Source organism: Castor canadensis, chromosome 11 (genome assembly GCF_047511655.1).
Source record: "Castor canadensis chromosome 11, mCasCan1.hap1v2, whole genome shotgun sequence".
NCBI classification, from domain to species: Eukaryota; Metazoa; Chordata; class Mammalia; order Rodentia; family Castoridae; genus Castor; species Castor canadensis.
The window spans coordinates 91,358,330-91,384,633 of NC_133396.1; the positions used below are offsets into that span (position 1 = coordinate 91,358,330).

Consider the following 26,304-nt stretch of genomic DNA (forward strand, 5'->3'; position numbering starts at 1 on the left):
CAAAATGACTCTCTTTCCCAGAGACAGGTAAAAATGCAGGGAGGGAAAGGATTTCTGTATGTCCATGACTGAGGTATAAGAACAACGATGGAAGCAATCCCTTTTTAAAGTTAGAAGAATATTCGCAGACCATAAAATTTGAACAAAATTGCTTGATTATGGCAATATATGAATGAATGAGCCACATGTTCTCCTTTTGCCTTTACGTGAAAAAAGTCAATCTTCTATGTTCGGAAGGTGCACAATTTCATTAATGAAAACATTCGTACATCCTCCTTAAAGGGATGGAATATTGCTCTTTTTGGTCAATAGTGCAGAACTGAGGACTCAGCGACAAAGATGTCCTGGGCTCCACTTCCACTGGGCAGAGGGGTAAGGGTTGGTAATTTTAGAAAGCTATGGAAGAAAACCAAAGGAGGATAGTCAAGTCTTGGTGAAGTAGGCTGAATATTATAGTTTTCCCTATTTGAAAGCCAGATTTAATTTAAGAGAATAAAATTTTAAAAATCATTTGAAAGGGAAATATTCTCTTTTGAATATTTGTTTACTCAACAAAAACTTCTGTCTAAAAGTTGTAGATGAAACAATTATCAGTGAAGCTCAGACCTATATTAGAAGTTTCTGTCATGTGGACGTGCAGATATGACAAAAGACTGCATCAAAGGACAGAGTTTGTTTTAGCAATTATGATCTGTATATACGTCTCCAGGACTATACCAACTTTATAATCAGCTGGTCTCCAGAGAGCACCTTCATCTCCTGTTTCTCACTATTAGGTCATGTTGTTACATGCTCATTGCTACAACTTTTGATTTTATCAACCCACCTATTGGTCCTCCCATTGGAAACCCGGGTTCCCCCAACCCACCTATTGTATCTACTGCTGGAAGTCCCTACCTCTGGATTGTCCAGCTACTATTCCTACATACACTGTCAGCACTAAACTTGCTTTGATCTCACAAATGGAAACTGCATAACTCTTCATATACACTGGCACACAGGGCAGGATTTCTATGCCTCTTAGACACTGAATTCATACAAGAGAAGACACCAATGTGAGGGATTGTAAGTCTCATGAATCATTTGAAAAAGGACCTGAGGAGGCAACCAGTCCCACACTCAGTATTCTAATTGAAGCACTCAGGATTTTTAACTACAGGGTACTACACCGGAGGGAAGGATGGATGGATGAAGAAGTGTTTGCTAGCAAACCTACATAGATACTTGGTTTCTTCATGTAAATGCCCAACTTCATAGTCAACGAGACTTATGATTTTTGCCAGGTGGTGGGTAAGAAAAAGCCTTGACTTTGAAGATGCACCATCATGCATATACATATTTAAGACAACTATGAGTATCTTGACCATACAATGTTGAATGCATTGCTTCATCATATCCTCAGCCTCCCACAATTCCAGCCACTTCAGCCACAGAGGAGAAGCAGCACAGTTTGGGGAAGAACCCCAGACTTTCTAACCCCAAGAGATGAGCTAGCTTTAGGCACCTCCTGGCAGTTTTACTGTGTTATTAGCTCAGTGTGGATGACTAGAAGTCCATTCACTTGACACCCAACTTGAGCTTCAGCTCTGGGTGGCTTCTCTAGCTTATAGCCAAACCTATATACTTTGAAGAAGGATGTAAAGCTATAGACCCTTGTGGTTTTCCCAAGAATTAGGGTAGAGTGAAAATTACTTAGTACTGAGGCTTAGCATGTAAACTTTTAATCTTTTCATTAAATATCTCTTTTAAACAAAATCAGTCATAATCCCATTCTCATATTTGTGATAGTATTTAAAAATGGTGACTCCATTAATTTTGTTAAATAGCTAGATGTTCTCCCCATGTTTTGTTCAAACAGGGTCTCACTCTACAGCCCAGGCTAGCCTACAATTCAAAATCCTCCTGCCTCAGCCTTCTCAATGCTGGAATTACAGGAGTTGGTGGCTAAGAAGTTCACCTCTTTTACTGAAATGTTTTCAAGTCAAACAAAAAGTGGAACTAGAAAATGCCTATCTTGTTTGCATTTTATTACATTAAATAATATAAATATGATTTGCTGAATTAATAATTCTTATTAATAGGGGTGAAATTCAGAGAACCAAAGTGCTCTATAAATCATTTACCCCTTTCCTTACTAAAATTCATTAAAAAATGGAAAATATTTGTGAAAAACCTAAACTTTGTTGAAATAAGTTGCCACTAAGAGTAATAATACATATAAAACAAAAGTCATAGGATAAAATGAGGCCCAAGATACCTGAGTGAGTTTCACTTTGTCTTGATGTAAGGTGTTTGGTAGTGAGTCTCTTTCAGAGAAAGTCATGAAGTTATGACTTCCATGCCTAAAATTCTTCATAGTTGTAGTGATTACAATGGCTGCTGTATTGAAGAAAAGAGTTTCAGGTTTTTATTTGATCATTTGTTCCATCAATGGCATTACTGTTTCCAATTTCCTTTTCCTATCTAATTTTGGAGAGCTAACATATTCTAAATATTTAACTCTGATATATAGTTTAGTTACATAAAATATTATGATGGCACTGACCCAGAATTTATATTTAAAAGAGGCCAAGTTAAATATGAATGAAGGACAGAAATAATTTTAGTATATTGACCAGATATCAAATACATTTAAGCCATCAAATGGATGGTTCAGTGCACAGAAAGTTATGCTAAGTTGTAGGGCTCATTGGTCAGAGAGCAAAGTTCAAGAAAAGCTAAGAAATGGTGGACCAGGAAAGCCAGAAGTTCTCAGTAAAAGCTTCAGGTACAGACATCTTGAGTTACAGGGAAGATTGGTGTTAAAGAATTTTGTTTGTTTGTTTAATAGCCACATAGAAATTTAATTGACATATAACATTTAAAGTGCATAAGTTAGCAATGTTTATATGTGTATTTATTCATGAATACATTTCCACAGTAAAAAAAGAAGGATGTCCTCCAATTGCATCCATTTACCTTCAAACCACATGGTGTCATTCTTCTTTATGGCTGAATAAAACTCCATTATATATATCACATTTTCTTGATCCATTCATCAGTTTTGGAGCATCTGTGTTGTTTCCATAGCTTGGCAATTGTGAATAGTGCTGTGATAAACATCAGTGTACAAGTGTCTCTATTTCATCCTGACTTACATTCCTTTGGGTAAATGCCCAGGAGTGGTATCACGGGATAATATGACAGTTCTATCTTTAGTTTTTTGAGGAATGTCCATATTGCTTTTCCTTAATGGTTGTACTAATTTTGCATTCCTGTTTCACTGCATCCTTGTCAACATTTGTTGTTGTTTTTGCCCTTGAAGATGGCATTCTACTTGGAGTATAGTTCTGATTTGCATATATCTTATAGCCAGGGAAGTCAAACACTTCTTCATGTATTTATTGGCCATTTGTACCTTTTCCTTTGACAATTCCCTGTTTAATTCATGTGCCCATTTCTTCATTGGGATGTTGATTCTTTGTGGGTTGAGTTTTTGAGTTTTCTGTAGATTCTGGATATTAGTCCTTTATTGGATGAAATAGCTGGCAAAGATTTCTCCCATTCTGTGGGCTGTCTCTTGAGTCTAGTGATTGTTTTTCTTGTGGTACAGAATTTTTAGTTTAATGCAGTCCCATTTATTCATTCTTTCTCTTAGATACTGAGCCTTTTGAGTTCTGTTTAAGAACTCATCCCCTATGCTTATCTGTTCCGGTATATCCCACTACTTCCTGTAGTTTCAAAGTTTCAGACCTTATATTAATGTTTTTGATCCACTTTAAGTTGATTTTGATACAGGGTGAGAGACAGGGATCTAGTTTGACTTTTGTACATGTGGAAATCCAATTTTCCCAGCAATGTTTGTTGAAGAGGCTGTCTTTTCTCCATCATGTGTTTGGGTCCTGAAATATATCTTTCCATGACCTTCCTGTGTTTAGAGTTTGTGTTGAGAAATCTACTGTTATTCTAGTGGGTTTGGCTTTATATGCAACTTGATTTTTCTCTTTTGCAGCTTTCAGTATACTTTTTGTTCTGTATGTTGAGTGTTTTGATTATGATATATTTGGGGGTGTTTCTTTTCTGGCCCTGATGGTTTGGTGTTCTGTAGACCTCCTGTCCCTTTCTTTCTCAAGGTTGGGGAATTTTTCAGCTATTATTTTATTGAATAGGTTATCTGTGCCTTTAGTTTTGTATCTCTTCTCCTTCTGTACTCATAATTCATAAATTTGTTCTTTTAATGTTGCCCCAGACTTATTGCATATTCCATTCATATTTTTTAGTGTTTTTTTCATATTCTTTGACTGATCTAATTTCTCAACTTTGTCTTATATTCATGATACTCTATTTTCAATTTACTCCACTCTGTTTACCAAGCTTTTGATTGAGATTTTTGTTTGGGATATTGAACTGTTCATTTCAGATTGATTATTTTTCAGGATTTCTGTATTTATTTATTTCCTCTTTCATACCTGCATAGTCTTCTTAATTTCATTCATCTGTTTGAATTCTCTTTGAGCTCTTTTAGTGGTTTATTCATATCATCTTTGAGTTCATACATTAGTTTTTGTGCCTCTTCTTTGAGCTCTTTAGTCATTCCTACTATTATTTTTTGGAATTCAAAATTTGCTATTTCCTTCGCTTCCCTATTATTTAGATCCTTAGTAGTAGAGTTGGCCATTAAGGGAAAACTGTTACCTTGCTACTTCATGTTTCTGTGTTGAGATTTATGCTTATGGGGTTGTGTCTGGTGGGTGGTTTCAATTCCTTGTGGCCCTTTGTTTTTTTTTTAATGAAAGATTATACAGGAATGGGTGGTGGTTGAGTTCTGGTGTATTTTCTTCTCCCTCCTTTCCTCCCTCCATCCTTCCCTTCCTTTCTTCCTTCCTTCCTTCCTAACAGGGCTCACTATGTAGCCCAGTCTGACTTCAAATTTATGATCCTCCTGCATCTATCTCCTGAGAGCTGAGACAGTATGGATGCTATAAAATTTTTTCTATGTCTGTGTTCACCATGTTTCTTTATTCCTTTAATTCATTAAACAAATGAAATGTAGTTATCATAGTTGTTTTTAAATATCCCGCTCTACTAATTCTAATATCTGTAACATTTCTGGATCCATTTTGATTGCCTTGTCTTACTTTATGGCTATATTTTCCTGCTTCTTCGTGTGTGCCTGATTTCTTTCTTTCTTTTTTGTGGTACTGGGGCTTGAACTCTGGGCCTTCACCTTGAGTCACTCCACCAGCCCTACTTTTTTGTGTGTAAAGGGTTTTTCAAGCTAGCATCTTGTGAACTATTTGCCTGGACTGGCTTTGAACTGCGATCCTCCTGATTTCTGGCTCCTGAGTAGCTAGTATTATTGGCTTGAGCCACTTGTGCCCGGCTTCTTTGTATGTTTCTTGAGAGAGGATCTTGCTATGTAGTCCGGATTGATTTTAAACTCACTGTGTAGCTTAAGTTGGCCTTGTGTGCCATACATTACCCTGGCTGGCCCAAACTCATGATCTTTCTGCCTCAGCCTTCCAAGTGCTGGTATTGCAAGCGTGTATACATGGCTCCACTGACAATTTTTTGTTTGGTGTCAGAAATTGTTAATTTTTACTTTTTGAATGCTGGAATTTTTGTATTCTTAGAATTAAGCTTGAGCAATTTAAGTATTTGGAAATAGACTGATCCTTCTAGATCTTGCTTTTGAGTCTTATAAAGTAACATTAAAACAGTACAATCTAAGGATAATTTTCTTTCTTCGGATGAGACAAAACCCCTACTTCACTGCTTATGAACTATGAGGTTTTAAATTCTGGCTTATAGCCCCTGGCACTATCAATAGCTTTTGAGAGTTCAGTGTTCTTTTGTTTTGTTTTGTTTTGTTTTTAGTAAATTTGGTGCCCCCTTCCTCCAGCCTCAAGTAGTTTCCTTGAATGCATGCTCTCATCAGTATTTAACCAGAAACCTAAAGGAGGTTCTCTGTTGGTGTCTGAAGATCTCTGGAGTTATCTTTTTGTGCACTTCTTTCTGGTACTCTTCCCTGTGAATGCTAGCTAGTTTGGCTCTCTTGGACTCCCAATTTCATCTCTTCAACTTCAGTGCAGAAACTTACTCTAGGTAATACATTCAGGCAATTATGGAACATTTTAAATTTCTTCTCATTTTCCCATTTCTTGGGATTCATTGTCTCACTAGCTGATGTTCAATGAATTGTTTTATATATATATATATATATATACACACACATATGCGTGTACACATATATATGTACATATTATTCATACACACATGTGTATATTGTTTTTCATTAGATAACTCTATCCTTCGATATTATATCCTGGACAGAAGCAGAGGATGCTATGAGTATTTTCAAACTTTGTTCTGAGGTGCAGTTGATTGGAAATAATTTGGTATTTTCATGTCTTGTTATTGGTGCTGTATTAGGCCAGCTATCTCAACATTAATTTTAGTCTTGGGCTGGGTTTTCTCCAATACAAAGAATCTTCTGAGTATTCTAGTTGATACTCTGTTAGAGGGGAAAGTATGCTTCCTTTTAAAAGTCCTATTGGTAATTCTTCTTCTCCTCCCTCCCTGGCTCTCCTTGGCATTCCTATCCCCACCACTAATACCTAATACTAACCTGAGCACAGTACTTTATAAATCTTGAAGAACTTACTGTAGTATTACAAGAATTTCTTGACAACACTAAAGTGATTCTTAAACACACATTTTATAAGGTGAAGCTATAGATCTTGGAGCAGGATTAAGAATTTCATAGACACAGAGTCTTCCTAAGACTCACAAGTAAAACAATTACCAACAGATTCATAGTAATCTTTAGAAAAGATGTTGAGCCATTCTTACCATTTTGACATTTTGCAATGCAAAGGAGGTGATACAGTCCCAAGGATGCTTGTTGTGCGATTAAGGAATCCTTATGGGAACACAAAAGAGAAAGCTCTGCTGCCAGGATACCTAAACACGGAGCATCAACACTTGTCTAGGGTTGAAACAAAGGAGAAAATGCTTTTGCTATGCACAGCCAACATTAAGTGTCTGTATCTGATCCTCTTATGTATCACAACAGTATTAGAGGGAAAGCCTCAGGATTTTTAAAATCTGTACTCAATCTTGGCTTTATTACTGAATCTCAGTGTTCTCATCTGTGAAATGAAGATAAACAAATGTCATCTTCTAATGATTATTGTGGGGATAGAAAATTCCTAGAAAAGTAATTGAAAATAATAACTCAACTCCATAGTTTCTACACCATTAATAAGGTAGCAATTTGCAGTAGCAAATTTCTAGGATGTAGGGGAGTAGGGTGGAGTGACTTTCTAAAGTCTTTAATGCTCCCTCTTCACACGTGAAACGTTTTAGCTGACTCTGTAAGCCACTGAAGAAATGTGATCTTTTTTCCCCTCACAGAATTTCCCTGACTTTTCCCAGAGAAATTCATTTCTTTTAAAACTCAAAGCATTTGTTTCTGATGTCAAAGTTATTAACACAGTATTTATGTATTTCTCCTCACAACTTCTTTGACATGTAGACTAATTGAATATTTAGATTTTTAAAAAATCTTGATTGACCCATCTGGCCAGATCAAATGCAATTAGAGAACGGAGCAGAGACATAAAAGAAAAGAGGGGAGGTGGAAGACACTTTTGCATGTACGAAGGTATGAAAACTCTTTACCAATTTTGTGGCGTTTTTATTTTAAAGAGTAAAAGGCTTTGCCCATGTAAAGGTTTAGCAGACTGATGCATCACCTGTTGAGAGTTCTTTGAGTGTAGGGTAAATGATTATCTTTTCTAATAGGCAGTCTGGTGTTTGTCACCAAGTGAACCTTGTAGCAAGATCCCAATGCTGGCTGCTGCCATTTTCTATGCCAGTTCTTTCTCATTCTCTTTCTTTCTCTGACTTTGTCTCTCTTTGTCTCTCTCTCTGTCTCTCTCTCTCTCTCTCACAGACACACACACACACACACACACACACACACACACACACACACACACCAGAGTAATTCCTGAGGAAGAACTACAAAGTGACCTAGGTCATAACTGAATTGGTATGCAGACAGTGATGGTCTCAGTAGGAGAAGGGAAAGTAATAATTCTCTTTCTTCTGTGAGTGTTCTCCCTGAACTCTTCCCACCTATAATTCTATGTAAGACTAGCCTGTGACTTTTAGGAGGCCTATAACTTAATCTACAAGCAGATAGTAGAAGCTGCCTCTAATACAGGCCCTCAGAAGAAATAATCTGTTTCTTTGAATGTCCTGTTCTTTGGATTGGCCTCACAGGTTTCTTTTTCTACTGGCAAGGACCACCTCTCTGTTACGGGTCTAAGGAGAAAAAAAAGGATAAAAAGTCACTTTCTCTGTTGGCCATGATGGAGGAGAAACACTTCTTACAGCTTAATGCACTGAAGTTGGGGACCATTTACAGGGGATTGACCCTAAGAATTTAGTGTATTACATTTTTTGCCTTGAATGTTCTCTCTGATTAACCCTTCTCATAAACTTGTGGATGTATAATTCTGAGCAAGCTCTTTTGAAAAGGAAGCGTTGGTGGTTTCCTTCTGCTAAGCAGGTGTGTGTTTCTAGCAGAGTAGGTACGACCATGGCTAGCTTGCTGGTGGGGCAGCATGGCCTAGGGATAGGCCAAAAGAAGAGCAAGGCAGTGTGGACTGACTAATCCCTGCTCGGTCCCTTCAGAAGTGTACCAAGCACAAACACCAGGCTTTGAGAATTTTAATATGGTATGGTTCCGCCTTCATAGAAAATCTATCCAAGTGCTACCAAGAAGCAGAGTCAAAATCTGGAGAAAAGCAGCTCACACCTATAGCTTAGTACTCCTGCTTAGTTTTCTGGTCTATTAATTGAGTTTTTTCTTGGATGCCTTCTTCAGTTCCTTCTTTTAGCAATAATGACAGTTTTAAGTACTAGGTTCCAGATCCAACCACTTCTAAATTTTAAAAAAGCTGCTTCTTCTGATAGTCAAACCCTTTGTCACTGAATAATGTGCTTTCATTTCTGTTTTTAACATCAGTTTGGAACATTGCCTATTTATTCCTGCTATGATAAATTAGGCTTAACCTCAGTTTCATCCTTCTACTCTACTACAATCCTCTTACTCTAGTATATTAATCATTATAATCAATTACAATAGTTAATTCTTTTACTTTTGATTGAACAATACAGTAATAAATTTATTTCTTGTTTCATACAACAGTGATAACTTGTTGATCATCTATCTACTTTATCTACTTCTCTACTTCTCTTCGAGTTCCCTCTGTCACTTCTACTTTCCTACTTTTGTTTTATGGGCTTTTTGCATGTTTATCACAGGAAAATTTACACATAATAAAAAGATACCATTTTAAAGTATATAGTTTGGTAACATTGTGTGCATTCAGAATGTTGTGCTTTTTCATCAAGCTAAGTGGAAACCCTCTGCTCATGAGCAGATATTCACTGTCCCTTCTTCCCAGGACTTGGCAACTACCCATTTGCTTTCTACTTAAAGATTTCCTATTGTGTTATTTTTATATAAAGGGAATCATAGAGTAGTAGTCGTTTTGGGTTTGGTTTGTTGTGCTTAGTATAATGTTTTTAAGGTTTATTAATGTCGTAGCACTGCTCCATTACTTTTTGGGTTGAGTAATGTGCCATTATATGAATATGTCACTTTTGTTTCTCTCTTATCTGTCAGGAGACATTTGGCTTGTTTCCATTTGTGAATTTTGCTGCAATGAACAGTTGTGTACAAGTTTTTTGTTTGAACACACATTTTAAAAATTTTTGGCTGTGTACCTAGAATTGCTTGGTCATGTGGTAATTCAATGTTGAACTTATTGAAGAACCTCTTAACTGTTGACTGTACTCCTTTTTTATTTGTGTGTGTGCATGTGGGTGGTGCTGGGGATCAAACTCAGGGCCTTGCACACACTACACAAGTGCTCTACTGCTGAACCAAATCCCCAGTCCTGTGCTGTTGAGATAATAGCATTTACATTGTGATTCATTTAAGTTTTTTAGTGTTTGGTATATAGATTGATCTTAAAAGTTGAAAATCAATAATATGGTATTACTGTGGCTAAGTAAAATTGTTCAGCTCATAGGGCATGCTCATTTTAGTTATATTTCCATTGGATATAACACTGATTTCTACACTGTTTTTGAGATAAGTTCTTATTTGTATCTTACATGATCTATTTTTGATAGTCTTTTTGCCTTTGTCTGCCTCTTTTAATTAGAGGTTTTCTCAACTATCTGGTGAATTTTGGCTGTATATTCATATTTAAGAATATAATATTGCCTCCTAATGAGACATTTAGTAGGCATGTCTTTTCACATGGTTTGCTTTGCTTTAGAGTGGTTGGAGTACAATCTGGATCTTACTATGCTATTTAAACAGAATTAAAGATTCTTTTTTCAGGGAATTTAGCATTAGTTGTGATAAACAAAGAAGTAAGTCCTCAAATTTTGCCTGTTGCTGAATTCATTACATGTCAGGGTAAGGTGACATTGAGTCTTCTTTCAATTAATGCGTATGTTTGCAGCCTTTCTTTAACTTCCATTCTTCGCCGTCCCTTGGACTTTCACAGTGCCAGACTCTGCTGGGTTCCTCTTTACAGCTGTCGCTCATCTTAATGGTCATGGCTCCTGATACTTGGCTCCTCTGCCAGGTTTTATCTGTTACTGTCTTCTGTTTAGTCTTCCAGAAGTTTGATGACTTCTCTACCTCATTGAAAACCTCTCACTAATTCTCTTTGTCACTGTGGATTTATAGCTTTAATAAATTTTATTACTATAATTTTGTGAGTACTCTGGAGGGGGAGGAGATAAATACAGATTGATAGCTTTAATTCAAAACCCTCCATCCATCCTTTTTTTTTTTTTCTTTTCATTACTGGGTATTGAACCCAGGGCCTCACACTTGCCAGGGAAACACTGTACCACGAGTTTTGCTCCCAATCTGAATATATGCATGTATTTTGTAAGTGTGTTTTTGAGGCAGGGTCTTGTTAGCCTTGAACTCATGATTCTCCTGCCTCCTGAGTCATGGGATTACAGGTGTGAACCACCATATCTAGCTTCCATCCTTCTTTAAATGCTAATACCCTACAGGAACAGATCGAGGAAAAATCTGTTAATGCCATCAGATGTCAGGTTTAGGTTATATTTCTTTGCCTGTTGAAACTAGTTTAATTAAATGAAAAATATTCCTTAAGTGTAGGAATTTCTCTACTCTGATAGGTACATAGATCGTAGGAAAGTGAATTGTCACGTAAAAATATTTCTAACAAAACACAAAAGATGATCACGACTCTTCAATAGGACAAGAACCTCTGAGGCTCTGAAAGACCTAAACTAAGGTGATTTATAAAGAAAAAAAGTCTTTGTTTAGTGTGTGGACAGTACCAGAGAACAGAACAGGCAGTTACAATCAGAGAGGGCTAGAACGAATTTTCATTGTATCAGGTACAGAGATGTACGTAGTAGGCCAGAGGGAAGCTAAGCTTTTAATTTATCAGCACTTTTCATTGTTTTGTCTTATATATCACATTATTTTCATTAACTTAATTACTTTTAGAAGACATCTTTTAAAGGAAAGCTAACATAATGAAGTTTATGTCTCCATGACTGTGATGAATGGGTTGATTGTAGCTTAGTCTCAATGTTCTGTATGAAATGTGCTGATGCATTTTCACCTGATGGCATTTGCTGAACACTGGAGAATAGAGTAGTAAGTTATCCTTATAGATGGGAGCCCTCAACTAACAAGTGGGACAGCCTCTGCAGCATATCTAAATTTGCCTTGTTACTCTTTCATAGTTGAAGAGTGGTCTATGTGCATGGCAGAATGACTTGTACAACAGTAATGGAAAGACAGAAGGAAGTGATTGAAGATGAAACTGCAAAATCTGTTACCTGAGTGTACTTCACTGGAATATATGTATCCAAATGTAGAGTGAGTCATGGGAATAGGTCCTAGCCAAAAAGTTGGCATCAAATAATTGCTGAGTAAATTACATTGTAAGTTTTTGCACAGAAAACATATTTGATTGGTGAACTACACTTAATCCCAAGCCTCACTTGCAAAATTTTTTTTTTTACCATGAACATTCCAGATATTTGTATGGAACCTCAAGCCACTTTAGAAGTAGAGAAACACACCTTCTCAAATCAGAAGATTGAAATAAGCCATGAAGTCTCTCTTTTGGATACTAAAATAGGTATAATGCAAAGGACATCACGGACTGTGTTTCTTTAAGTAAATGATATTATGTTCCAAGATTTTAAACAAAATCGTAAACATTCAGATTTTTAATGGCTGATCTAGATTATTTTTGGTGACTGTTTTAAGATAGAGTTTCATATGTAGTCTGGACTAGCCTGAGTGTTGGAATTACAATGGTGTACCACCATGCCCACCACTAGATTGTGAAAAATGGATGCAAGAATATAGTATCACCAATGTTTATTTTCAATCCTCTTAATACTTAAATACTCTTGAAATTACTCAAATAATCAAATAAGCAGTTAGTAGTGTACATTTAAAAATCACTTAAAGGATGAATTGGGAATCAAAGTTGGATATAACTATCCACAAGAGAGATAGGGAGGGTGGGAATAAAGTAGAGCAAAACTTATGTTTTATCTCTAACATATTTTTCATTTCTCTCTCTTTTTTACTAGCACATATTAATTGTATGAAGGGGTTCCATTATGCTATTTTCATACATGCATACAAGGTACTCTGATCAAATTCAACCCCTGTGTTGCTCTTTCTTATCCCTTTCAAAACAATTTTAACAGGTTTAATTATTCTAGGTTCTTACACTAGCATGAAGTACTTTGATCATATTCACCCCTCAGCCTCTCTTTTCACCCTTTCCCCTCCCACTGAGTCCCCAACAGTTCTCCCATTATACTTGTCATTCATTTTTTAAAAGATCTAACTTTTGCATATGATAAAGAACATATATTATTTGTCTTTCTCAGTCTGCCTTATTTCACTTAACAGGTGTTCCTTCCACTTTCCTGCAAATGACATAATTTCATTCTTCTGTGTAAAGAATTATACCCAATTGTGTGTATCTCCACATTTTGTTTATTTATTCATCTGCTTATGTACACCTAGGCAGATTCTATAGTTTGGCTAGTTGTGAATAATGCTAATATATACATGGGTGTGCAGTAACCATGGGAATGCAGATTTACATTCCTTCGAGTATATGCGCAAAAGTAGTAGAGCAGGATTGTATGATAGTACTATTTTTAGTTTTCTTGTGCCACTTATATACTTATTTCCATAGTGGCTTGACTAATTTATATAGTCAAAACAGTCTATTGGGATTCCTTCTTCCCACCATCCTTGCCAACATTTGTTGTTTCTTTCCTTGATGGTTGCCATTCTGACTGATGAGATAGAATCTCAGGGTAGTTTTGATTTGGATTTCCTTTATGGCTAAGAATATTGAACATTTCTTCATGTATTTATTGGTCATTTGTACATCTTCTTTTGAGAACTGTCTGTTAGATTCATTTGTCCAATATTAATTGGATTGTTTGTTCTTTAAGTGTTCAATTTTTGTAACTCTCTGTATTCTAAATATTAATCCTGAAGAGTAGCTGGCAAAGATTTTTCTCTCATTCTGAAGGTTGTCTCTTGATTCTGGTAATTGTTTCCTTTGCTGTGCTGAAGCCTTTTAATTTGACACAATCCCAAATGTCAATTCTTCCTTTTATTTCCTTAGTAATTGGACTCCCATTCAGAAAGGCCTATGCCTATATCTTTAAGGGCCTTCCCTATGTTTTCTTATAATAGTTTCAAAGTCTCAGGCCTTACATTTAGATCCTGATATATTTTGGTTGAGAGACAGGTGTCAAGTTCCAGTATTCTATATGTGAATAGCCAGTTTTCCCAACACCATTTGTGAAGAGGCTGTCTTCTCTCTGAAGTATTTTTTGGTGCCTTTGTTGAATACTCGATGACTGTGGCTGTATGGGTTTGTTTCTGGATCTTCTGTTTTATTGCATTGGTCTACACGTCTGCTTTTGTACCAGTATCATGCCGTTTTGTCACTATGGCTCTGTAGTATAATCTGAAGTCTGGTATTGTGATACCTCCAGCATTGCTCTTTTATCTCAGAATTGCTTTAACTATTCAGGATCATTTGTGTTTACATATGAATTTTAGGCTTTATTTTTCTATTTCTGTAAAAAAATAAACATTGAAATTTTTATTAGGCTTGCATCGAATCCATAGATTTCTTTTGGTACTACAGTCATTTCTGCCTATCCGTGAAGGGGGAGTGTCTTTCCAATTTCTATTCTTTTCAATTACTTTCTTCAAATTTTGTAGTTTTCATTGTAGAGGTCTCTCACCTCCATTGTTAGGTTTATTCCCAGGTATTTAAATTTTTGAGGCTATTGTGAGTGGAATTGTTTTCCTGATTTCTTTTTCAGCCTGTTAATTATTGGTACACAGCAAAGCTACTGATTTTTGTAGGTTGGTTTTCTATCCTGTTGTTTTGTCAAAAATGTTCATCAGATGTATGAGTTTTACTGGTAGAGTCTTTAAGGTCTTTTAAGTATATAGTCATGTCATCTGCAAACAGGAGTAATTTGATTTAATTCTTTCTATTTGTATTTCTTATATTCCTTTCTCTTTCCATATTGCTCTGGCTAAGAATTCAAGCACTGTATTGAAAAAGTGTAGGGAGAGTGACCACCCTTGTCTTATCCCTGATTTTAGAGGAAATAGTTTCTGTTTTTCCCCATTTAGTGTGATGTTAGCTATAGTTTTTCACATATAGCTTTTATTATGTTGAAGTATATTCTGTTCTTAGTTTTTTCCAGGCTTTTATTATTAAGGGATGTTGGATTTTGTCAATGGCTTTTTCCATATCTGTTGAGATGATCATGTGATTTTTATCCTTGATTCTGTTTATATACTGTATTACATTTATTGGTTTGTGTATAGTAAGCCATCCTTGTATCCCTGGAATGAAGCCAACTTGGTCAGGTATATATATTTTTAATATATTGTTGAATTCAGTATGCAAGAATTTTATTGAGAACTTTTACATCTGTGTTCATCAGGGAAGTTGGTCTATAATTCTCTTTTGTTGTTATGTCATTGTCCTGTTTTGGAATGAGTGTAATACTGGCTTCATAGAATGAATTTAGTAGCATTCCTTCACTTTCAATTTTATGGAATAACTTGAGGAGAATTGGTATTAGTTCTTCCTTAAGGTTCTGATATAATTCAGCATCACTCAGTCCTGGGTTTTTTTGTTTTTTGGGTTTTTTTGCAGTAGTACAGTTGAACTCAGGGCCTACACCTTGAGCCACTCCACCAGCCCTTTTTTGTGAAGGGTTTTTTGAGATAGGGTCTTGCAAACTATTTGCCCAGGTTGACTTTGAATCACAAGCATCCTGATCTCTAGAATGACAGAAGTGAGTCACTGGCATCCTGCTGGGCTCTTCTTTTTTTGGGAGACTCTATTAATGCTTCAATTTCATTGCTTGTTATAGATCTGTTTGGGTGGTTTATATCCTCCTAGTTCAATCTTGGTAGCTCATATACACTTAGGATTTATGTATTTCTTCTAGATACGCTAGTTAATTAGAATATATGTTTTAGAAATATTTACTAATGATCCTCTGAATTTCATTGGTACTTGTGATTTGCTTTTTTTCATCTCTAATTTTATTAATTTTGTTCTCTCTTTTGGTTAGTTTGATTAAGGGCTTGTCCATTTTAGTTTATCTTTTCAAAGAACCAAACATTTTGTTTCATTGATTCTTTTTATTATTCTTTTATTCTCCAATTTAATCATTTTTGCCCTGATCTTTATTATTTCTTTTCATCTTCTGCCTTGAGTTTGTCCTGTTCTTGTTTTCCCCAAGAGGCTGAGGTGCATTGTCATGTTATTTGAGATCTTTTTTTTATTGCTTATTCATTTATTCATATGTGCATACATTGTTTGGGCCATCTCTCCCCCCTGATCCCTACCCCCTCCCTCTCCCTCCCACCCCCTCACTTCCAGGCAGAACCTGTTCTACCCTCTTCTCCAATTTTTTTGAAGAGAAGACATAAGCAATAATAAGAAAGACAGCATTTTCACTAGCTTGAGATAAAGGTAGCTATAAAGAGAGATTCTAGCATTGCTTCCATGCATATGTGTATTACAACCCGAGTTGATTCATCTCTACCTGACCTCTTCACTACTTCCCTATCACCTTCCCATAGTGGCCTCTGTCAGTTTAAGATTACTTTATTTGCTTCTCTACAGTGAGCACATCAAACATTCAAGTTTTAAGTTTCCTTCCCTTTCCCTATTCCTCCTATAAGTATTCTCCCCTTAGCGTGTGACCCATGTCCAATAATATTACTGCAATTGTTTTAGGTCTGAAGTCTGCATTTGAAGGAGAACATATGATTTTTGGCCTTTTGAGCCTAGCTAACTCCAGTTCCATCCATTTACTTGCGAATGACAAAATTTCATTCTTCTTTGTGGCTAAGTAAGATTCCGTTGTGTATAGATACCACATTTTCTTTCTTTCTTTTTAGTATTACTTTTTTTTTCTTTTATTATTCATATGTGCATACAAGGCTTGGGTCATTTCTCCCCCCTGCCCCCACCCCCTCCCTTACTACCCACTCCGCCCCCTCCCTCTCCCCCCCACCCCCTCAATACCCAGCAGAAACTATTTTGCCCTTATTTCTAATTTTGTTGTAGAGAGAGTTTAAGCAATAATAGGAAGGAACAAGGGTTTTTGCTGGTTGACATAAGGATAGCTATACAGGGCATTGACTCACATTGATTTCCTGTGCGTGGGTGTTACCTTCTAGGTTAATTCTTTTTGATCTCACCTTTTCTCTAGTTCCTGGTCCCCTTTTCCTATTGGCCTCAGTTGCTTTTAAGATATCTGCTTTAGTTTCTCTGCGTTAAGGGCAACAAATGCTAGCTAACTTTTTAGTGTCTTACCTATCCTCACCCCTCCTTTGTGTGCTCTCGCTTTTATCATGTGCTCAAAGTCCAATCCCCTTGTTGTGTTTGCCCTTGATCTAATGTCCACATATGAGGGAGAACATACGATTTTTGGTCTTTTGGGCCAGGCTAACCTCACTCAGAATGATGTTCTCCAATTCCATCCATTTACCAGCGAATGATAACTTTTCGTTCTTCTTCATGGCTGCATAAAATTCCATTGTGTATAGATACCACATTTTCTTAATCCATTCATCAGTGGTGGGGCATCTTGGCTGTTTCCATAACTTGGCTATTGTGAATAGTGCTGCAATAAACATGGATATGCAGGTACCTCTGGAGTAACCTGAGTCACATTCCTTTGCATATATCCCTAGGAGTGGCATTGCTGGATCATGTGGCAGATCTATGTTTATTTTTTTAAGAAGCCTCCATACTGTTTTCCAAAGTAGTTGTACTAGCTTACATTCCACCACTAGTACCTGAGAGTTCCTTTTTCTCTGCATCCTCACCATTTGTTGTTGGTGGTGTTATAACTCATGTTATAAACTTCACTCTTTGTAGTGCCTTTTCTGTGTCTTAAAGGTCCTGGTAAGTTATATTTTCATTTTCAGTTGGTTCTAAGAGTGTTCTGATTTTCACCCTCTTTACTGCCTTGACCCACTATTAATTAAAGGGTAAAATATTCAGTCTCCACTTTAGATATTTTCTGTAACTTCTCTTGTTATTGATTTCTAGTTTTATTTCATTGTGGTCTGATAAAATACAATAAATTATTTTAATTTTCCTGTACTTGTTAATATTTGCTTTATGCCCTAATTATATAATCTATTTTTGAGAAAGTTCTCTTAGCTGCTGAAAAGGATATGAATTCTGAGTCTATTGGGTGAAATAGTCTTTAGATGCCTATTAAGTCCAATTGATCTGTATTCTTGTTTAATTATGAAGTTTCCTCCTTGATTTTTTTTTGTATGGATGACATGTCTATTGGTGGCAATGGAGTATTAAAGTCTTACAATATTATTGTGTTGGAGTCTGTTTGTGTTTTTATGTTCAGTAGTGTTTACTGTATAAAATTGGGGATGCCAGCATTCAGTGTATGTATGTTTACAATAGTTATCTCCTCTTGGTAGATTGTTTCCTTTGTTAAATGAAGTGACATTTGTCTTTCATGATTAATATTGGTTTGAAGTCTGCCTTTTCAGATATGAGCATAGTTACCCCTGCTTGCTTCTAGGCTCCATTTGTTTGGAAAATCTTCTATCATTTTCTTCTAAGCTTAGGCTTATCTTTGCCAGTGAGGTATGTTACTTGTAGACAACAAGTGGTTGGGTATTTTTAAAACTCAAATCCAACAGTCTATGTCTTTTGATTAGAGAATTGAGATCATTAATTTTCAGAGTTAATATTGAAAGGTATATGGTAATTTATTCCATTTTATTGGTTTTGTAGTGCTTCTTTACTACTTATTTGCTTATTTACTCATCTAATGAGATTTATTCTTTCACATGGTTTCATAGGTATATTTATCTTCTTGATCTGTGTGAAGGATTCCTTTAAGTATCTTCCATAGCACTAATTTAGTGGTCTTGAATTGCTTTTGTTTATCATGGGTTTTATTTCCTTCAGTCATGCAAGATAATTTTGCTGGGTAGAGAAATATGAGTTAGCAGTTATTTTCTTTAATATACCATTCATACACCATTCCATGACTAGTTTCTGTTGAGAATGCTGCTGTTATTTCTGATGGGTTTGTCTTTATAGGCAACTTGTCACTTCTTGCAGCTTTCAATATTCTTTCTTTGTTCTGTATGACTAATGTTTTAACCATATGATTTGGGGAGGTTCTTTCTGGTCTTGTCTGTTTGGAGTTCTAAAAACCTCCTGAAGCTGTATAAACATCTTTTTCTCAAGTTTTGAGAAATTTTCTATTTTTTTTTATTTAATATGTTTTCTATGGCTTTAGCATTCATGTTCTTCTTCTATGCCCAAGATTTGTAGGTTTGGTCTTTTAATGGTGTCCCAGCAGTCTTGCATATTCTATTCATACTTTTTTAGTTTTTTCCCCTCTATCTTCATTGACATATTCTAATAAGTCTACTTTGTCTTTCAGTCCTGGTATTCTGTCTTCAATTTGATCCAGTCTACTGGAGAGACTTTCAACTGAGTTTTTTATTTGTCTTACTGAGATTTTCCTTTCCACAATTTCAATTTGACTTCTCAAGAATTTCTATGTCTTTATTGAATTCCTCTTTCATGTCTTACATTGTCTTTTTTTCATTCAGGTCTTTCAGTTTCCTTGGAATTCATTCAAGTGTTTGTTTATGTCTTTTTAAATTTCATTCATCCACATTAAATCTTTTTTTTAATTCTTTGTCTGAGCTTTCATTCAATTCACTGTCGTTAAATGTTTGTTGCTGTAGAAATTAGGTTTGTCATATATAGCCTTTATTATGTTGAGTAATGTTCCTTCTATTCCTAGTTTCTTCTGAGCTTTTATCATGAAAGGGTGTTGGATTTTGTCAAAGGCTTTTTCTGCGTCTATTGAGAGGATCATATGGTTTTTGTCCTTGCACCTGTTTATATGCTGTATTATGTTTATGAATGTATGTATGTTGAACCATCTTTTTATCCCTGGAAAGAAACGGGCTTGCTCATGGTGTATGATCTTTTTGATGTGTTGCTGAATTCTGTTTGACAGTATTTTGTTGAGACTCTTTGCATCTATATTCATTAAAGATATTGGTCTATAAATCTTTTTTCTGGTTACATCTTTATTGGGTTTTGGAATGAGTGTAATGCTGTCTTCATAGAATGATTTTGGTAGCATTCCTTCCCTTTCAGTTTCCTGGAAAAGTTTGAGGAGTATTGGTATTAGTTCTTCTTTAAAGGTTTGGTAAAATTTGGCCATGAATCTATCAGGTCCTGGGCTCTTCTTTGTAAGGAGATTCTTTATGACTGTTTCAATTTCATTGCATGTAAGAGGACTATTTAGGTGGCTAACATCATCTTGGTTAATTTTGGTTGGTTATATGCATCTAAGAATTTATCCATTTTGTCTAGATTTTTCAGTTTACTTGAATGTAAGTTTTCAAAGTACTCTGTAATGATTTTCTGGATTTTGTTGGCATGTGGTTATGTCCCTATTTTCATCTCTTTATTTTATTAATTTGGGTCTTCTCCCTCCTCTGTTTTGTCATGTTGGCTAAGGGTTTGTTGATCTTACTAATCTTTTCAAAGAACCAACTTTTTGTTTCATTGATTCTTTGTATAGTTTGTTTGGTTTTGATTTCATTAATCTTGGCCTGATCTTTGTTATTTCTCTCCGTCTACTGGTTTTGAGTTTGGTTTGTTCTTGTTTTTCTAGGAGCTTAAGATATATCATTCGATTGTTTATTTGAGAGGTCTGTTTTTTTAATGTACGCATTTATAGCTGTGAACTTTCCCCTTAGCATGACCTTTGCTGTGTCCCACGGATACTGATATGTTGTATTTTAATTTGCATTGGATTCTAGGAATTTTTCTAATTCTTCCCTGTGACTTCAGTCATCCATCGTTTTTTTAGCGGTGTGTTGTTCAGTTTCCATGAGTTTATTTTCTGGAGTTTCTTTTGTTGTTGAGGTTTAGTTTTATTTTGTTGTGACCTGATATGATGCAGGGGGTTATTTCAATTTTCTTGAATTTGTTGAGACTCTCTTTGCATCCTAAAATATTTGGATAAAGTTCCATGAGCTGCAGAAAAGAATGTGTATTGCCTAGTTGTTGGATGAAATGCACTGTAGATATCAACCATTTCTATTTGGTCTAATGTGTGGAGTAGTTCTGAAGTTTCTTTGTTCATCTTTTGTCTGGATGACCTATCTGTTTGCGACAGTTGTGAATTCAGGTCTCCCACTATCATTGTGTTAGGGTCTATCTGTGCTCTTAGGGCCATTAGAGGTTTTGTAATGTAGATGGGTGCCCCTGTGTTTGGTGCATATATGTTAAGGATTGATATTTCCTCTTGATGAATTTTTCCTTTCATTAATATGAAGTGACCTTCATTGTCTCTTCTGATTGACTTTAGTCTGAAGTCTACTTTGTCAGATATGAGCATAGCTACTCCTGCTTGTTTATGGGATCCATTTGTGTGGAAAACTTTTTTCCCCCCTTTAACTCTTATCCAGTGTTTATTTTTTTCAGTTAGATGAGTGTATTGTAAGCAACATATGGTTAGATCTTATTTTTTAATCCAACTTGCTATTCTATGTCTCTTGATTGGGGCATTGAGGCCACTTACATTCAGTGTTAGTATTGAGAGGTGCTTGTTGTTTCCAGTCATTTTTATTTACCTGTTGTTTAGTTTTACCTATTCCTTGTTTACTGGTATGCTTGCTCAAAACTGTTTATTCTTTCTTGAGTCTATCTGTCTCACTCTAGTTTCTTCTTCTATACATACTTAAAGTCCTTTAAGTATCTTCTGTAGTTCTGGCTTGGTGGTTGCAATTTCTTGTAGTTTTTCTTTGTTGTAGAAAGTTTTAGTTTCTCCTTCAATTAGAAGGTCTTTCCAAGACCTTCTTGTGTTTGGAGTTTGAGATGAGAAATCTGTTGTTATTCTAATCAGTTTGCCTTTATCTGTGACTCGTCTTTTCTCTTTTGCAGCTTTCAGAATTCTTTCTTTGTTCTGTGTTCTGAGTGTTTTGATTTTGATGTGTCTGGGGGTGTTTCTCTTTTGGTCCTGAAGGTTTGGTGTTCTGTAAGCTTCTTGCACCTGAGTGACTCTCTTTTTCTTGAGGTTAGGGAATTTTTCTGCTATTATTCTATTGAATAGGTTATCAATGCCTTTAGTTTGTATCTCCTCTCCCTCCTCCACATCCATGATTCGTAGGTGTGGTCTTTTCATGGTGTCTGATATATCTTACATGTTCCATTCATATTTTCTTAGCATTGTTTCGTGATGTTTTACTATTTGGTCTAATTCTACTTTGTCTTCCTTTCCTGATACTCTATTTTCAGCTTGCTTCACTCTATTTGCCGAGCTTTCAATTGTGATATTTATTTGGGATATTGAGTTGTTTATTTTGGATTGATTATTTTTCAGGATTTCCATATCTTTATTGATTTCCTCTTTCACATCCTGGATAGTCTTACTAATTTCACTCATCTGTTTGAATTTTCTTTGAGCTCATTTGTTTATTCACATTCTCAAATACTAACTTTTGTGTTTCTTCTTTGAGGTCATTAATCATTTTTAAAATTGTTTTTTGGAATTCATTATTTGATAGCTCTTCCTCTACATCGGTGTTTGGATCCTCAGTGGTGGAATTGGCTTTTGAGGGAGCGTGGTTGTCTTGCTGTTTCATTCTGCATTGAGATTTATGCATCTGGAGTTGTTTTTGGTTAGGGTTTTAATTTCTTGTGGCCCTGTAGTTCAGGTTTTGAGTTTTTGTATTCTTTTCCTTCTGGAGCTCCAGCAGTGTTCCTCAGAGAGGGGTATGCTGGAAATGTTACCCCTTGCAGGGTTCTTGCTGTGGTGCCAATTGATTGCCTCTTTTCTCTCCTCATTGCGGGGGGCTGGAGTTCCTACTCTTTGATGGGAGTGCAGGGGCTCTCTTACAGTAGCAGTGGGGAGTGCTGGGCCTCTGTGCTCTATGGGGAGGGAAGCCTCCTGGCACCAGCAGAATAGCAAGGCCCAGAGCCTGAGATTCCCTTGGGTGTGTGGTGGCAGGCCCCTGGCACTGTGTAGTAAGTTGAGGGTACCTATAGGGCAGCAAATCTGGAGAGCTTAAATCATCTGGTGCCCAGGAGGCAGTGGAGGCCCTGGGGTGTGGGCTTCCAGAAGCCACGGCAGCTGCTGCTGGCTGAGAACAAAGTCTGCAGGCAGCTGTCATTCCAGGCCCTGATTTCCTGCACAGGCTTCAGGGAGCACAGTTCTGTGGGACTGCTGCCCACTTGGGAGAACTAAGCCAGCAGGTGGTGGGAGCTTTGGGGCCCATTTCCTGCCTTGGCTTCAGGAAGTGCAGTCCTGGGGCACTGCTGCTAGCTTAGGAGAATAGAGCTTGCAGGCAGTGGGCATTCCAGGGCCTGATTTCCCACACCGGCCTCAGGGAGCACAGTTCTGTGGGACTGCAGCCTACTCAGGAGAAATGAGCCAGGAAGCTGCAGGGGTTTGGGGGCCCAATTTTCCACAGAGGCTTCTGGAAGTGCAGTCCCATGGTGCTGCTGTCGGCTTAGAAGAACAAAGCCTGAAGGCAGCTAGATTCTGGGGCCGAATCTCCCACACAGGGTTCAGGGAACTCTTTCCTGTTGCACCATTGCTGGAGAAATAGAGTGTGCTGTGCCTTCTGTTACATGTGGAGTAATGGGAGCCATGGGACCTGCTTACACAGGGGCATTGGTTTCCCTGGCATTTCATGGTGAAGGTAGAAGGTCGTGTATTAGGGGGAGTGTGGAGCTCCAAGTTCCTGTGTGTGCTGGGCAGTGGGACTAACTGCTGAGCAATGGAGCCTGGGGCTGCACAGTGACTTCATGGCTAGGGGGTTGGGAGTGTGGAGCTGCAGGTCATTCTTCCCGTGGTTAGTTGTTTTTCTATTTGTGTATTTGGAGAGGCTTTTACTTCTCGCTGGTTATGGGATCCTTTGGGTGCCTTTGGGGTCCTCCGATCTTCCTTTTTTGGGGTAGTTGGTTGCTGCTAGCCTATAGAAGTGTCAACAATCTGCCACCTTGCCCCCTCCTCCCACATTCACTATTTTTGTAAAGTATAATGCATCTTAATCAATTGTTTGAGAAACTGTGTTGTGGTTGATGTAAAGTCATGTAGGATATTGACTCCTTTCCAGAAATCCCCAACTACCAACACAATCATACCAAGCAGACATCTAACACTCTCAAGTTCTAAGACATGGCAAGCAGCACTTCAGAAATGCAGTCTTCAGGATCAATAGCATTATTGCATTCTGTGACTTACAAGTCCCCTGACCTTCCTGGATGCAAAGATTAACACTCTGCTGATGATCACCATTACTCCCTCTTGCAGGTACAAATTATCTTCATTCATCCACTTGGTCATTTCCTGTTTGGAACATAAGCATCATCTTAGCACCACGGTATTTCCATGTCCTGAGGTTCTTTTCTTCTAGCCTCCACCTTCACCAATTCAGGGGTCCCTGAGTTCTCCTGATAAATCTGCAGTTAATTTTAATCTCAAAAATACAGATAACAAACAACCAGTATACTACTTCAACTACTATAGTAACTCCATTTAGGTTTCATATTATTTAATTCTAGTCAATAAGTTACTAATAGTCATTATAATAATCATTTGTCAGGCATCATGAAAAGTTTATTATGAGGCTATGATGTGATAACCAGCTGCTTCATTGCTTCTTTTTTTAAGTACATAATTGATATTTTAAAAAATACATACTATATTTTTCAGCTTTAAGAGAACTAACATTTTAACTTATCCTGAAATGTCATCTTATCCCAGAATTCCTCTGCAAATTCACCATCCAGAAATACTCAGACTTTGAGTACATTACTAGAGGCAGCTTGGTTAAAAAGTTCTTGCTAATTTTGATTCAAATCTGTCTTGCTGTATCTTTATTTGTTCTAAATTCTAAGAGCAGAAACATTTGCCACCTTGGAAGGGAGTAAGACTGCATATTCCTCATATGCCAATCACAGCTAACAGACTTCTTCAAGCAGTCTATTGGAGTCCACTGTATAAATACCAATGGCTGTCCAAGTCTTGCCCCATTTACCTGACATCAGTTTCCAAGATGTAAGAGTTTCTAAACCTTAGGGAATTATCCTTTTCCTTTTCTGGGAGTGAGATTTCAGCTCTTTTCCCCCAAAATAGAGTCAGGAGAGTCTTAGGCATGGCAGGTAGAAGAACAAAGTGGTTAAGTAATGGGCTCCCAAGTTCCTCTATACATCAGGACTGCACATATTATTGTTTCTCACTGTTTCTATTTTCTCATCTCCAAAATGGGAGCAATAATAGTAACTTTTTTGTACTGTCATTTTAGACATTAAATTAAATAACCCATATATTCAGCTTAGTGCCAAAGGTAAAATGATCAATAAATGGAAGCTATTGATAGTGACATAGGGTGGTCAACAGAACATCCATGGTCAGGGGGAAAGGGGAATAATAATCACTTTGAAGGATTGTGAAGAAACATTTTTATTTTTAGTGACACTGGGGTTTGACCTCAGGGTTTTGTGTTTGTTAGGCAAGTGCTCTAACACTTCAGTCACAACCCCAGCCATTTTTTTTTTTTTGCTCTAGTTACTTTTTAGATAAGTCTCTTGCATTTTTCCCAGGCCATCTCAGACTGCAGTCCTCTTATTTATGCCTCTGAAGTAGCTGGGATTACAGGTGTGTACTATTATGGCCAGTAAAGGTAACATTTTTTACATGTACAAAAAATTTGGCTCAAATTAGGGACAAATTAGCTCAATTCATATTTATTTTCCTTCACATTTCCACTTGTCTTTAAGGATACCATTATGTCCTCTTTACTTGCATGTATTTATGATTTTCACAGCTCATGGATGCTTCTGAGAAGGTAAGTCAAACTGTTTTTCAGCTTTTCCAAGCAGCTGGACCTCAGTGCTATCATGATAGGAACACAAATTTTAAGAAATGAGATGCCCAGTGCAGTACTCCATCTCTGACTGGGGACATTAAAAGTACAGAGAGTTCTTGGTTGTGAAAAATAGGATTTTAGACCTTCCTCCGATATAGCAATGTATTGGTCCATTTTCTGCTGCTATAGCTGTAACAGAATACTTGGAGCTGGGTGATTCATAAATAGCAGAAAATTATTTCTTAGAGTTCTGGAGGTTGGGAATCCAAGGTTGAGGGGCCTATATTTGGCAAGGGCTTTATTTCTGTGCCATCCCATGGCAGGAAGGTGAGAAACACACATGCGCACACACACACAGCGGGGGGGGGGGGCAGGAACCCATCTAAATCCATTCTTTTATCAGGAATTATCAGGAACACATTCCCATTAATCCATCTAAGCACTTCCCCAAAGGCCCTACCTGTCAATACCATTGCACTGAAGATTAAGTTTCCAATATGTGGACTTTGGAAAACACATTCAAACCATAGCATTCTACCTATGGCCCCCCAAATTCATGTCTTCCTCACATACAGAATATCCTTACTCCATCCCAATGACACCAAAGCCTTAACTCATTCTAGTATTAACTCAAGGGAGCAAAGTCTTAAGTGTCATCTGAATCAGAAGTGTGAGACTCAAGGCATAATTCATTTTGAGGAAAATTTCTCTCTCTCTGCAAGCCTGTGAAATTAATAAGTTACATGTTTCCCAAATAC

The 26,304-nt window shown here is 36.9% G+C and overlaps 1 protein-coding gene across 1 annotated transcript in view; it reads right to left on the reverse strand.

Moving 5' to 3' along the window:
- Nucleotides 1–26,304, reverse strand: part of Mroh9 (maestro heat like repeat family member 9) — a 192,215-nt gene that overhangs the window by 36,080 nt on the left and 129,831 nt on the right. Inside the window, exons 5-7 of the mRNA XM_074044784.1 lie at nucleotides 23,920–24,024; nucleotides 6,832–6,967; nucleotides 2,258–2,379 (exon numbers count right to left, since the gene is read on the reverse strand). Of these exons, the coding sequence (XP_073900885.1) occupies nucleotides 2,258–2,379; nucleotides 6,832–6,967; nucleotides 23,920–24,024 (363 nt within the window). The remainder of the gene's footprint in view (nucleotides 1–2,257; nucleotides 2,380–6,831; nucleotides 6,968–23,919; nucleotides 24,025–26,304) is intronic.